The sequence below is a fragment of the Planococcus citri genome, chromosome 3, assembly GCF_950023065.1.
Source record: "Planococcus citri chromosome 3, ihPlaCitr1.1, whole genome shotgun sequence".
Lineage (NCBI taxonomy): Eukaryota > Metazoa > Arthropoda > Insecta > Hemiptera > Pseudococcidae > Planococcus > Planococcus citri.
This window is the reverse complement of record NC_088679.1, coordinates 82,640,204-82,654,061: the sequence shown is the minus strand read 5'-3', so window position 1 is coordinate 82,654,061 and position 13,858 is coordinate 82,640,204. Positions and strand designations below refer to the sequence as shown.

The window sequence follows — 13,858 nt, the reverse complement described above, 5'->3', positions numbered from 1 at the left end:
ATTACATCGAATGAAAGTAATTTGAACCGAAATTCAATTTATTGAAAATTGCTTACAAATAAATAGATCATTTTCAAACATTGAATTGTGGTAACACTGCGAAACAGTGATGCTAGCTTGGAGACGATTAAGAACATTATCGAGAAAAATTGAAAAACACCCCGGTTCGGCCTTTTTTTGCGATAAAAATGGTATCTAAAATCACGAAACTAGTAAATGCGAGGAAAATACACGTAACGAGTCTCGCAAATGCCATTTCTTTGCGCCAAAATCACGAAAATCGTAAAACCAGGAAACCGAGCAGCTGTTTGTCTGCACGTTTCACCCCCTCCTGTCCAAATTATTGATAAAGTTGGAACGAGAATAATACGACGAGTATGAAGTACATTTTTTTCACCAGAGGCGACACCAGGCATGTAATTCTTTTCGTGCTTTACATTCCAAATCCAAATATCCGCTGAATACTTTACGCATTAGCATGTATAGTTTTGTAATTTGTATCATCCTAAAAATCGCGTAATAATCGATAAATATTTCACGCGAGTACTTTCTGTTTGACGCTATCGTCTTACGACAGCCATAATCGCAGTTGAAATAGCTCCGCATCGTTCAGTCGTACTCGCATTCGGTGTAAAAATCGATTTTTCGTCTCGCTCAACGTTTTCTCAAAGAGTAAGTATTTACCTCACGTGGTATTCGATGTAAATAATTGTAAATGTTTACGTACGGTATATCGCTAGCTGTATCTTTATCAGAAGCAGAATCTGCAACTCTTCTGTAACTGTAAAGATGTAAGTATTTCAGCTACGATATCGATTTCTTTATCCGTTCAGCTGCCGCTGCAGCGTTTTGGAGGGTGAAACTTTCTAATGCACGTTCACATTGTCAATTCTATGCAATCAAGTTACTAAATACTTACATATGTGTCAATAGGAATTTATTCGACGAGAAATTCATTTCGTTGTTCGGTTTACAGGATCTTCGTGAACTCAAGTATGCTGTCAAATCGGACGAATTCCTCAGAACTGATCGTTTGAAAACCAACACTTTGTAAGTTACTCTCTAGATCATTCGTTGTATTTACGTATTAGTTATTCCGTCTTCATCACTTTGTAATATCTAATACATCTTTGTTATCTCGATAGTAAAAATGGAGGCCGCCGAGTCTCCTCTTGAGGTGCTGTCCAGAGCTGCGGTTATGCTTCAGCGGAATGTCTTACCTCCTCCATCTTACGGTATGATTTATCTAGATTAAATTTTGGCAATGGCAATGAAAATTTCTCGAAGACGACAGCGACAGGCTGAAAATCCGAGCACGCCGCATGTCTTCGAGGAATTTTTATTTTATATTTTATAAATTATAAAACTATTTAACATTATTACGTACAATAAGCCTCTAAAAAGATGTACTGTGCTTCAGCCAAACCACATACCAGCGTTTGGGTGTTCGTATAGGAAAAGATAACTGAAATGTTTTTTGCTATTTGTAATCATCTTTTAATGGGCGCCCTGCCAGCTAATTCAAATTAATAGTAGTTAATGTTCCATTGAAGAATTTTCCCACCTTTTACATTGTACGTCGAAGCGTCGTTGTGAAAAATGATGAAAATTGTTTTAGCACGTTTAGCGAATTTGTTGCGCTTAATCTGGCCAAATCACCTTAAGGTTACCTGGATGTTTTGCTGGTATCGTGGTTTATTTTGTTCACTGTGTTTGGTTGTTGTTTTTTTTCTCGTCGTAGACGAATTCGTTTGAATTGAATATTTTCTTGTTATTATTGTGCCGAGATCATCGTAGTTGTGTACCAGTCGAATCAGATTTATAGAATAATTACGTTATACTACACAGTACACACACTAGTGCATGCTGTAATTATGCTCAACTTATTAGCATGGCCAGCCAGCGTTAAAATTGAACTTCGTTCTGGAGTTTTATCGCCCATATCTATGTACTTCCTTCGCAATCATTACAATTCGACTTACCTGCATTATTAAGAAGATGGGCGATTTAGCTGATGCTTTGGTATTTAGTTACTGTTTGAAAATATTGCAATTTTATTTCATTTCATTCGAGAGTACAATATTCGACGTAAAAAGTCGTGGAGCTCTGCAGTTTTTGAGAATTCTGAGTAATTTTCTTTGAAATCTCGAGTGAAATTTAACGAAGTGAATTATACTTTCAATCTATTTCAACGGATAGACATTACTTTAGGATAGACGGACTTTTAATTTTGCGATGTTTATTCAGATTATTTTTCTTCTTCTTATTTTTTTTTTTTTTTCATTTAAATTAGTTTTAAAAATTTAAATTATTGACATTCGCCGTTGTCGTTAAGTGTATTAAAACTACACTCGATCTCTACTATGTAAGTATGTACTTTGCCCAAGATTCGCGTTTTGCTCTAGTTAATTTATGAACAGAAAAAAAAGTAACGAACCGAACCACCGCGCGGTAATGAAAAGTAGTTGATGGGTATGAACGATGGTGATTCGCAGTCAACGAAATATTAAACGATTTCCTTCTACAGTGTTGTTGAATATATTTCAGCGGCATGGCACAGGAATTGATTTGATAATCGAAGCGAGAAAAAGATTCGATTGTTATGTAAAATTATGGAACCTTTTGAGCATTTAGAGCGTAACGGATAAGTTTTTATGCCACAGATAAACCGTCTTAACAACGAATAGCTGCGATGTTTATTAAAACGGTGCTCATCTTGGCTACACAGGGTGATTTGTGGCGTATGCTTCTATGTTGTTGAATGAACATTTTAAAAATGGTGAAAAAGTTATCAGAGTTGGTATTGTGACATTTTTATGAACATTTTATTCAGTTTGCTGATGTAAAATTACGATGGTCTGTGTGTTCAATTATTTTTGCTTGGATTTGGGTGGACGAGTTGGGTACTCTAGGAGGGGTTTGATGTGTTTTGGGCGTTTCTTTTATTGATTTGTGAACTGTGACATTTCAGTTCATTATGCAGGATGTCTAAAAAAAATGTAAAAAATGGTTTTCTGAAGAAAATCGAACCGTCGAGGAAGGTATCTCGATCCGAAAGAAATTTGTTGATCATACGAATCAAGATCAAACGAGTATTCAAAAATACAAATACCGATACTCTTTCAATGAAAATTTCAGATACAAGTTCATTTTTGTAGCTTCGAAGTATTTTTTAAAATCAAAGGGGCTCGGAAAAAATGAAGAAAAAAAAAACAATATCTTACCTCGTTGCACCAAAAAGCTGAAATGTAGTGTGCACTCTGTTTTTAAGCCCCCTTCGCTCTTAGAGCCATTTTGAGCAGTTCTGCCGCCTCCAGCAGATTTTTGGAAGCAGAAATGATGTTGGAAATTTTGCCATTTTCATTTCAATACAAAGGAATTTTGTAATTAAAACCGATTAATTCGATAAGTGATAATTTCGTAGTAACTTCGTGTAAATTATACTGAGTGTTCTTCTAAAAATGTGGTCCTTTCAAGTCATAAAGAACTTACCACGTTTCAAAACGCTCATTGATGGTAAATTGTTTGGAATTTTATTGCTTCTAATCACTTGACCGATTCATTTTTGCTGAAAAACGAGGTGATTTGATCCTGATTACTTGAAATTTCGTGGGCAGGGACATCAAGCAATAGCTTTGACCCCATAGAGATCCATTTGGAGAAGTCATGTGCTCCAATATCCACGAAGCCAGCGAACGTTTTCCCAATTGATAAATTTTTCGACTAAGAAGAGAGGTATTCAAAATCTAAAGTGCATTTTTTGATTTTTTTTGGTGAAGTTTTCAAAAATCAAATTAGGGCCAAAAATAGGAGGGAAAATCAAAATTTTTCTATATAAATTGCTTTAGAAAGCTGAAACGTATGTAGGTGATCTATTTGAGACCCCTGAATCGATTGGAAACCATTTCGAACAGTTTTGAGCAGTTCTAGAGCCTCCGGAATATTTTTGTAAAATTAAAATTTTCACAAGATTCTATCAAAGCTAAAATTTATTTTTAAATCTTTGTTTTGTAAATATAGAATTTCTGAAATATGGGCGGAGGCTTCAGGACGTCTTGAAATCAACTCTAATCGACTCGGCATATTGAAATTATGGCGTTGATTTAATTTCAGCTTCCCGCTTTATTGTGTAAAATTTTGTAGAAATTCAAATTTTAAAAAAATTGCTGGAGGTTCCAGAATTGCCCAAAATGGTTCGAAACCATTTCCAATCGATTTAGGAAGATCAAATCTCGGCTTTCTGGGAAAATTTGGCCAAATTTTAACTTCATTTTCTCATTTTTGGCCCGTTTAATTTTTTAAAATTCACCTAAAATCAAAAAATGCACTTTAATCCTTGAAATTTTGGCTGGCGAAGTGAAAATTTTTGCTTTGTTCTTGCTTCATAAATTTTTCTGCTAATTGAGATGCCTCCCTTGTAAGAGATTAAAATTATTGATACTTCAATCATGTTTGTAGTATAACGATCTTGGAACAGAGGGTGGGTGAGGCTGAATGTCCCAAAAATTCTGAAAATCAGTAGGTATTCCCTTCATTTTTGAACATTTTGTTTCCGAGTTTGATACTTTTTCATAGTTCTAAAATTGGATGGTGGGTGGTTGTATGCCCTGAGAAATGAAGAATCTTCGATGTACGAGTATTAAATTGAAATAAACACACTGATTTGGAATAATTATGAGATATTTATAGTAGAATGACCTGGGAAACGAGGAAGAGGAGGGGGGGGGGGGGCGTTCAATGCTTTCAAAATTTTCAAACACTTTTGGGAAGGCTGCGCAATGCTTTCACAGCTGACGAAGATCAGCACAACAAAAACATTATTTCAAAAATGTATAAAGCAGGCTTTGATTTTCAAAATTTTTGAGGCATTTTAAAGCCCTTCTCCTCTTTTTGAACTCATCCTGAGCTCTAAATGTTTCAATTTTCGTCAGATTATGAATTTTTGATTTTTTTAGGCGAAAAAGTTTCCGAATCAGTCAAATTTTTGTTGTGTGTGAAAATTGAAGAAAATTTCACCGAATTGACCTAAAAAGATGAAGATTTTAAACCTCCCTGCAAATCAGTTGAAAATGTTTTTAAGCCTTCAGCCTTCGGCAGATTTTTGGAAACCAAAATCTCTACAAAATTTCATCCAGTCGAGTTGGAAAGCCGAAATTTACTTTGTACTAAATAAAGAAAGAAAAATCACTGTCACAAAGCTTTGTAACAGTGATTTTTCCTTATTTAATATGACGAAGACTGAAAGTGATAAACTACTTTTCTCATTTACTTTATACCCTATTCCATTATTTTCGACATGCTTATAAAGTGGACTCAAAGTACATATTATTAACAAATTCCAGTTTTTCAAAAAATGCTCTAAAATATATCTAAATGAAGTTTGGTGCTTGTTGGTATAGGTTAAAAATGAAGTACCTACATATGAAGTACTTTCCAGCTTTCTAGTTTAATTGGGTAAAATTTTGTGGAAATAAGTTCCGATCGATTCTGGAAGTAGAAAATATAACACATGCCAAATTTAAGCTTTCTATAGCTCAATTAGGTAAAGTTTTGATTATTCTGTAGTTTTTTTTTTGGCTCAAATTTGATTTTCAAAAATTTCTCAAAGTTATAAAAATGAACGTATGCTGCTCACTCGGTGGTGCATTTCTGCATGTTCTTTCGATCCAGCTCTGTCTGGGATACCTACGGTAGGTACCTCTCTTGGAAGCACAAAATTGGTACTTTTTTATTATTAGGTTATTGTAATAAGTACAAACATTTTCGCATTTATTTCCAACTTTCTAAAAAAAAAAAATTGATAATTTTGTTTTTTTTTGGAAATTTTATCGAGAAACCCGCTATTGGAAGATTATACAAGACTGGAGGAAACTGCTGCTATGCGAAAAAAAACCTCTGATAAATTCCTATCAAAGACTAAAATTTGCGCAGGCAAGTGTTACTTGAAAAAATGACCGTTTTACTGGTATTTTTACTCGATAACAAGGTGAATATTGAAACGCTGTTGATAACACTCAGAGTCAGTTGCTCGGACATGTTTTATGCATCGGACATATGTCGATGTAAAAAATAACATTAAAAAAAGCTCGCAACATTCATAGGTTTTTATCAGATAGGTGTATTGTTGGGCGCTTGGTTAAGCTTTTAAGGCGACTACCGTTTATGTAACTGACACAAAAGGAATTTATAGTGGGTTGGGATTTTAGCGTGTTAAAACGATTTTATACTCAGAAAAGCTTTCACGTTTCTCGTCTTCGTTGTTCGTTGCCTGCCTCGATGGCGTGAATTTTTATGTGTTACACCCTCCTCCTATGTACCTCCACTATGCTATTGCTACTATCCTGTACCTCGGGGTTCCGTTTTCAAGCTCCTCAAAAGCTTAAGTAGTAAAGGGGTAGACGGTAGACAATATTACTTGAATTATCGAAGGTGTGGTTTTTGCTTTATTTTTCCATCCGTATTGTTCGCAAAATGTAATTACGATAAAGGGATTTATTATTATTTTTTCTATGCTATAGGTACCTACTACCTACTACCTACTCTTTGTGCAACCTTCAATTGTAAATTTGTAGTATGTCTATAAATGATGTGCGGATGAGAGTTATACGCTATGTGCCACTGCAAATACGAGTATCTACAATGGATCGTAAAATTCTGGAAAAAAATGAAAATTTATATTTTATGCAATACACAACGTCGCATGTAACCCATTTTTTTTTTAAAGAAAAAAAGAAAATGTTTTTTATTAATTGAAAAAAAAAAACGTTTCGAACGAATCAAGCTAAACCTCGTAGTATCAGCTCATGGATGGTTAGCGTGGTACTTTTTGGTATGTAAATGGAAAATCGTCGCCGGAATTAGATTACTATAATTTTTAAGCCTCGGATTCGTACGATACGAGATTATTTGTATGTATTTGTAACCTATAGCGATTACAAAAATACCTAAGCTTATACTCGTGCTACGAGCTATATGATACTCGATGAAGTCGACACACACACACACACACACACACGAGCAGATTGCTAGGGCAAAAAAATCCCTATACCTATATACTTTTAAGCGCGGAAAGCCCACCATTGCTGAGTGGTGCGGATTTGCATGTAAATGGAGCAGGAGCTTGTGTACGTCGCGTATGTATTTAGAGATACGCGTTTAAGTCGGTATTTTCGATTATGAAAAAGAACCACTTGCGACAGCTCGTATCCGTTTATAAATTTCGCACTAAGCTGAAGAATATATATCGAAATCGAACAGAGTATAAGTAAACTCGTGTAATGGGAAATATTAATCGAACGCACGTTCGAATGATTACATTATTTCGTTAAAATACGACGTATATTTTTCTATGCTTTTGTTTGAAATGCCAATGTAAGGGGGGGGGGGGGGAGTGGCGTGCGTGGTTTTGGTTAGGTTACGTACGTAAACGACTAAACGTATATTCGTTCGATCGACGAAATAAGATAATTAATTCTGTCGATTGGGTCGTTTATTCAAACAAATAATTTTCATTTGTGAGATTTTTCGCTTTATTTCGTCGATTTAGTGGTTAATTACGCGTGTATAGGTATTGAATTCTTCAAATATGACATTGTTGATGAAGGTAGAAGGAAAAGGGTACAGCTTAGGGTGTACCTAGTACCTACCTTATCTTGCAAAATTGGAATTTTCCACCTACCATCCCGAAAAGTTGTTACCTCGAGGGAGAAATTCCTTTTTTTCCGTATCTGTAAAAAAGTGGTGTTAGTGCCCCCTCCTACGTTTAAAAAAATCCAAAAAGTTGAAAAAAATTCTATTCGTGAGAATTTGTTTGTTTCTGCGTCATAATTTTTCTAAATAATCCCCTTTTCAAGAAAAAACTTTCTCAGACCTTTCAAGCCATATTGGCCCACAGTAAGGAGCCCCTCAAAAAGTTTTCAAAAATCACAAAAACTGAGAATAAATCGAAATCGGAGAAATTTTTTTGAAAATATCTCATTTCCACTCTAGAATTGTTCTACATAAATCTCTTTTCAAGAACAATTTCTTGATGGACCCCCAATGATGTTGCGTTGGCTCTGTTGTACGAAGCCCATCAAAATTTGGGAAAAATGAAAAAAATTGATGTCCGTAGAAATTTTTTGAAAATTTTTCTTTATCGGCAGAATCTTTCTGAATAAGCGCGTTTCAAGAAAAACCCCTTCTCCGGTCATGAAACCGGACAACTTCAAGGTCAATTCCGAATGAGCTGAAATTCAACTCATTGAAAAAGCATGCCCCCTTCCCCCTTAGAACAAAACTTTGGCAGCCGCGAAGTTAATGCTTTGATTTTCCTTAAATTTTTGAAAATGATGAAAGTATCCCTCCAATATTCTAATTTTCTATAGAAATAGTGAATTTCAAGATGAAAATCTGAAAATAGGTTTGTGCCCGTAAAATTGACACCCCCTCCCTCCCTCCCTCCAAATCGATTGAGGCCATTTCCGCGCTAATTTGGATCTTTCAGAAAACGTTGATTTTTCTCAGTAAGTAGGTAGGTAAATAAGTCTTAATTGCTCTCAAAGAAATTGTAATCAACCTGGGTAACTAAACATTCAAATCACAATCGTAACTCGTGATTCGTAACAATTATGACCCATGGATCACATTCGCGGATCATTTTCTCGATTTTCACGATATTTTACTGTAATTTTGTGGTACTTATCTTCGGGCCTTTTTTTGTCACTTCTTTCTTAAAAGGCTTGCCAATTCTGGAAATTTGTAAGTCAATAATTTTTTTTGTACCCATCTTCCTACCCCAAACATACAAAAGGAATTGATTTTAGCCTTAACTCTTTTTAAAATCATCTTTCTGTTCCAAAATTGCCAGACTTTCTTATAAGGCTCTGATATTTTTTTGCCAAATTTTCCCGAGTCAAAAAGTGTCAATTTTCGGCCAAAAGTGTCAACAATTTTTCAATTTTATTAAAATAAGAAAAGTGTATATTTTTGATAAAATTGTCAAAAAGGCCAATTTTTGCGAAAATTATCGAACAAGCCCGTTCTTGTCAGGGAGAGTCAACTTTTGTCTAGTTGACGAAAAGTTATATGTTTTTGAGTGAAAATTCTCAGAAAGTAGTTTTTGATAAAGTAGTCAACCGTCAAATGATGATAGTTTTTGCCATAATTGCTGAGACTTGAACTTGCGCTTATTTTTACCAAAACGTCCAAAAAGCATTGATTTTTACCTTTCCTGCCTGAAAAGTCCTCTTTTTGTTTCAAGATTTCCCAAACAGAAGCGCTGTCTTCGTGATTTTCTACGCAGTTGGTGTAATATTTTATACCGAATTAATTTTTAATAATCTAGGTGACTATCGCAAAATTTTACATCAATTTCGACACATATTTCATCAATTTTTGGTACTTAACTTTCAAGTAGAGTTCACGTCATTACAGTTTTTATGACGCTTTGCGTGATTTTTTCAAAATTTTATTCCATTAGGTATTCGATGACATTTTAAAATATTTTTCGTACATAAATATGTAGGTATCGAGTATTTTTGAGATATTTTGCTTAATTTTTGCGATGTTCCTTCAATTTTCATCCAATTTTAACTACTCGTGTGAGCTCAAAATTTACTTCTATGTACATCTTCAATAGCAGTTAGAAAATTTGCTAATAAAATTGAAACCTCGTTGCGGGTTCTAAATCATCTAAACAATACCAAATTTTCAATCATTAGGCCAATATCGTCATTGTGTGAGAAGAATGATTTTCGTCAGGGCCTAGATTAATCTTTTATTTCAAGGGTGTTGAGAAGGTTCACCGTTGAATTTATCTGTAATTTCTCATAGTCAGTCGTTGAAACACCCTCAAATTACACGGCCGGAAACGTATCAATTGAGAACTTCGTATATGCAAGTACGAGTATGAGGGCGACTAAAATGTAAATTATTGTCCATCTCGAGCACAGGTGGACAAGTTACGAGTAGAAACTCTCAATTGACAATGACAACATGAATTGAGCAGTTTCTCACACCATTGCCAAACAACGCAGTACGCATGTACATTGCATACAAGTTGTGAAAGAATAGTAGGTAATCATAATATCCCATTCAGAAATCGTAGTACGTATGTGTGCTGCATTAACGCGAGATGATACGAGTACCTACGTATTCATTGAGAAAAAAACCTCGAGACAGGAAAAAAAACAGAATGAACGGATACGCCAAGACGGCCAAGATCAAGAAGAGAAGAACGAATGCGGGGAAAAGAGTGTATTGGAGTAAAAAAGAACTAAAAAGATGTGAATAAGTAGATAAAAAGTACCATTATGTAGGATGAAAAGAAGAAGAAAAAAAAACTGAAGAAGTGAATAAGAAGAAGCAGAATGAGATGAAGGAGGAGATGAAAAAAAAACAACCCAAACAACGAGCATGAGCATAATGTAACCCGGAATAAGATGTAAAGAAGAGCGACTGAGCGAGTGAGAGCGGAGAATAAGAGTGGTTTTGTGTGTATAGATGAATGACTGCGCGACTAGAGTGGCGGCAGGAGGCAGCCGCAGTTGGTTAGCTGGTTACATAGGTTCGACTCCTATGGTGATAAAACCATCGAGAGAGGAAGCACGAGAAACGATTGACTCTAGGTGCCGGCGCTATTCAGCTCGCAATTACAAATTAAATGCTAGTGCGGTCGAGATGAGGAGGCAGGACGGATAAAGATGTTCGAGGATTGAATAAATATACGATGGGCTCTTCTCCCCTCACTTGGATGAGATGGACTGTCCCCAGTGGTCCAAAGAAAGATGGCAGAACGACGCGGAGTGAAGATGAGTAATATTTTTCCAGAGTAGTGGATGCACCGTGTGTTCGTCAAGTCTTTTCGTATCGATGCCAATTAGTTTATTTCGATAGTTGGTACCAGTATTTTATTGTTGTAGTACCTAAGTATGTACTTACATACAATCAATTATTGGAGTTTCGATTTTACATATTTTTACAGTCATCGTGTTTAGAGCGCCATTTAAAATGGGATTGCGTTTGTCCGGTGTTGAAGGCTCCAGAATAGCTCGAAATTACGCATCACCAACTTATTTTGGTTTTGAGGTTTAAGGTCAAGTCGTTTTCAAAAATAAATTCAGCACATTTTGATACAAACGCCGTATTTTTTTTTTTAATTACAAATTTTTCACTTTTCCTTCGGGCCCATTTTGGGTTTTGGGGTCAAATGGTCATCAAAAATGAATTCTGCGCCCTTTAAATTAAAAATCCAAATTTCACTATTATAACAGGAAAATAACGTAAAAAAGCGAGGGCGAAAAGGAAAAAATTGGAACATAAATTTTTTCTTCGGGAATGTGTTCGGATGAACCCCCTGAACTACCAAAAAAAAAACCGCGCCTTCTACCCCTGGAGCTAATTTTTTTAGGGGGCTGAAACCGGTTCCGATGCACGTTTTTTGCGATTTACTCCGAAAATATTAGGTTTACGATAAGAAATACCATGACAAAAAATGTTCCCCTTCAAATTCTCGACAATTTGATGCTATTCTCGATACCCATATCTCAAAAGGGGTGTCTGAAAAAAGGGGTGGAAAGAGAAGGTGTTTCATAAAAGGTCAGTTCAATAAATTGATCAAAGTTACCACTTTATATCATTCGTTTTCGATCAAATTTTTTTTACAAAGTCTACTCACTCAACTATTAAGTAATTACACCACTATTGATTGGTCTTCAATCCTCCCCGGGGTTGGTGGGGGGGGGGAGGGTGTGCTTGATTTTTCAAGTAACACACAACTGAATCATATATTTGAAAAACGAATTTGGACATGCGATATATCGAATAGTATGTTTTCGAGGTCGCTGAATACGAATGCCAACTTATTTCTTGGGCCCAGTTCCTCAAAGCCCCTCTGTGCCCCAAAAAGGGGGTTAAAATTTTGAAAAATCGTGAAACGTCGAGTGATATATCGAATGCTATGTTTCCGAGGTCGCTGAGTACGAATATGAACGTACTTTTTGGGTCCCACCCCCTAATGTCTATATGTTCCCCAAAAAAGGGCCAAATTTCGAAAAATCATGATTCTAAGCACAAATATTGTATATTTTTTAAAAGAACTTTTAATTCTGCGCATTTTCTTCGAGTGCTTTTTCGAGTTTTGAGATCAAATGGTCATCAAAATCCGAATCGGTGCCTTTCAGAACCCTTGTATAGTTTTATGAAACTTGCAACTGTTTTTCAGTGGAAAACTCTTAGCTAAATTTTTGATCCGGATAACTGTGTGCAGTGCACCTCTCCTCCTCCCTCTGCGTAGTACGTCTTCGTAAATACCCGGCAAAAAGTCTGGAAAATTGGAAAAACGTGAAAAAGGACTCGCTAATGGAAATCCCGAGTTCAGATGCGAACACTAGGACAATTGCCCATGTCTGGATTATTCGTCGTTCAGTAATCGGCAATCGAAATGATTTTCGAGACATGCTGTACAAGTACATGAGAATGAGCTGAATGGTGCGGTGCTGTGGTAGTGTGGCGGCTAAGGCTAATAGAGGCGAACGTAATGACTGCGGATGAAGATACTGAAGAGATGCTACTACGTATACCTATTGCCTATACCTGGTTATACTCGTAAGAGCGGCGGAGGCGGTGGTTAGGTCGTTGTAAACCTGGGTTTAGGGCTCAGCCAAAGCCGTGCCGTAGCCAGGCTCCATGATCGACGATGCATCGTTCGTTGCCTTCTTCTTTTTCCTGTCGTCGTCGTCGTCGTTCTTTTTCTTATTCTTATTCTTCTTCTTCTAGTTCCGATCGCGCCTCGGCAGCATGGCGCAGCGGTTAGTGAAGTACATCCGTTCACACAGAATTCACCAACTAAATCAGATTATCTGTTCGTTCTCGGTGTCGGTTCTACTATCAGTCTATACTCGTATTATAATCGTATGGTCGATGGTTCGAGTGTTCACTCGATCTCGATCTCGATCGTCTGACGTTCAAGTGTCGGTGTTGACTGCTGTTGTTCGTGTTCTCTCGATTTTCAATTTTCTCAATTTTGATCCGAGGGTGTTTTTCCAAGTGTACGAATCGCGTCTTTTAGATCATCGAAAGTTTTGCGGTGTCAAGTTCTCACTATACGTCACTACACATTTATATGTACTAAGATCGATCAAAAACTAAGTTTACGTAAATGATGGTGCAGCTGCGTCAAACGTTTTCTACGCATTTCACCCAAATTTGGCAGCCGTGGATTACAAACGGTACGACTGTGTGTATGTACCTATATATTTTACTCGTACCATTTATACGCGTACGCGTGCTCGCTTTGTACCGGAAAACATGCCGAGTTTTTAATTACGTTTTGTTTGACAAAATAATCATCTCACATAAGGTTACCTGGTCTACCTTCACAGCTATACACGTGTGTATGTGTATGTGTACATTTGCTGGGCCACCGATCTCCTCCTACCTTATTCTTATACCAATACCATCCCTTTTTTGTGCGTTTAATTATAATCCCCGCGTTTCGTTAAATCAAATAGGTACTGCGAGTACCTACTCTGTCGTATTACTTACTCGTACTTTCCGGGCCAAGGAATCTGAAATTTTGATTCCGGCTGGCTGTCGCATATGCGCATATTTCTGAGTACTTTTTCATCGTTTATCGCTGCGTTGTGCGTTCTTTACTAGTTTCGTGATTTCACGCGCAACTTTTCTACTCGTACGTTATTTAATGCAGTAGGTATCTGAAGACTAAATCATCAATTCAAAGCAGTTCGAGAAATCACTTGTTACATCATTAGTACTGATCGTAGAGTCGTTCCTCTAAGCTCTTTTAGCCCATGTAGCGTCGTCTATGGAGATTTGCGCGATGACTGATGAATAATCTAATATTACATATATAATCCAG

The 13,858-nt window shown here is 36.4% G+C and overlaps 1 protein-coding gene across 3 annotated transcripts in view; it reads left to right on the top strand.

Moving 5' to 3' along the window:
• Positions 1-361: 361 nt before the first annotated feature.
• The window catches only part of LOC135839866 (uncharacterized protein DDB_G0271670-like), a 29,028-nt gene continuing 15,531 nt past the window's right edge, over positions 362-13,858 (top strand). The window contains exons 1-3 of one of the 3 annotated variants that reach the window (XM_065356100.1): positions 362-672; positions 977-1,050; positions 1,146-1,235. In XM_065356100.1, coding sequence (XP_065212172.1) covers positions 1,151-1,235 — 85 coding nt within the window. In that variant the 5' untranslated portion in view covers positions 362-672; positions 977-1,050; positions 1,146-1,150. Of the gene's footprint in view, positions 792-976; positions 1,051-1,145; positions 1,236-12,848; positions 13,209-13,858 lie in introns of those variants that run through there. The other 2 variants (XM_065356101.1, XM_065356102.1) reach the window with 2 other exon arrangements.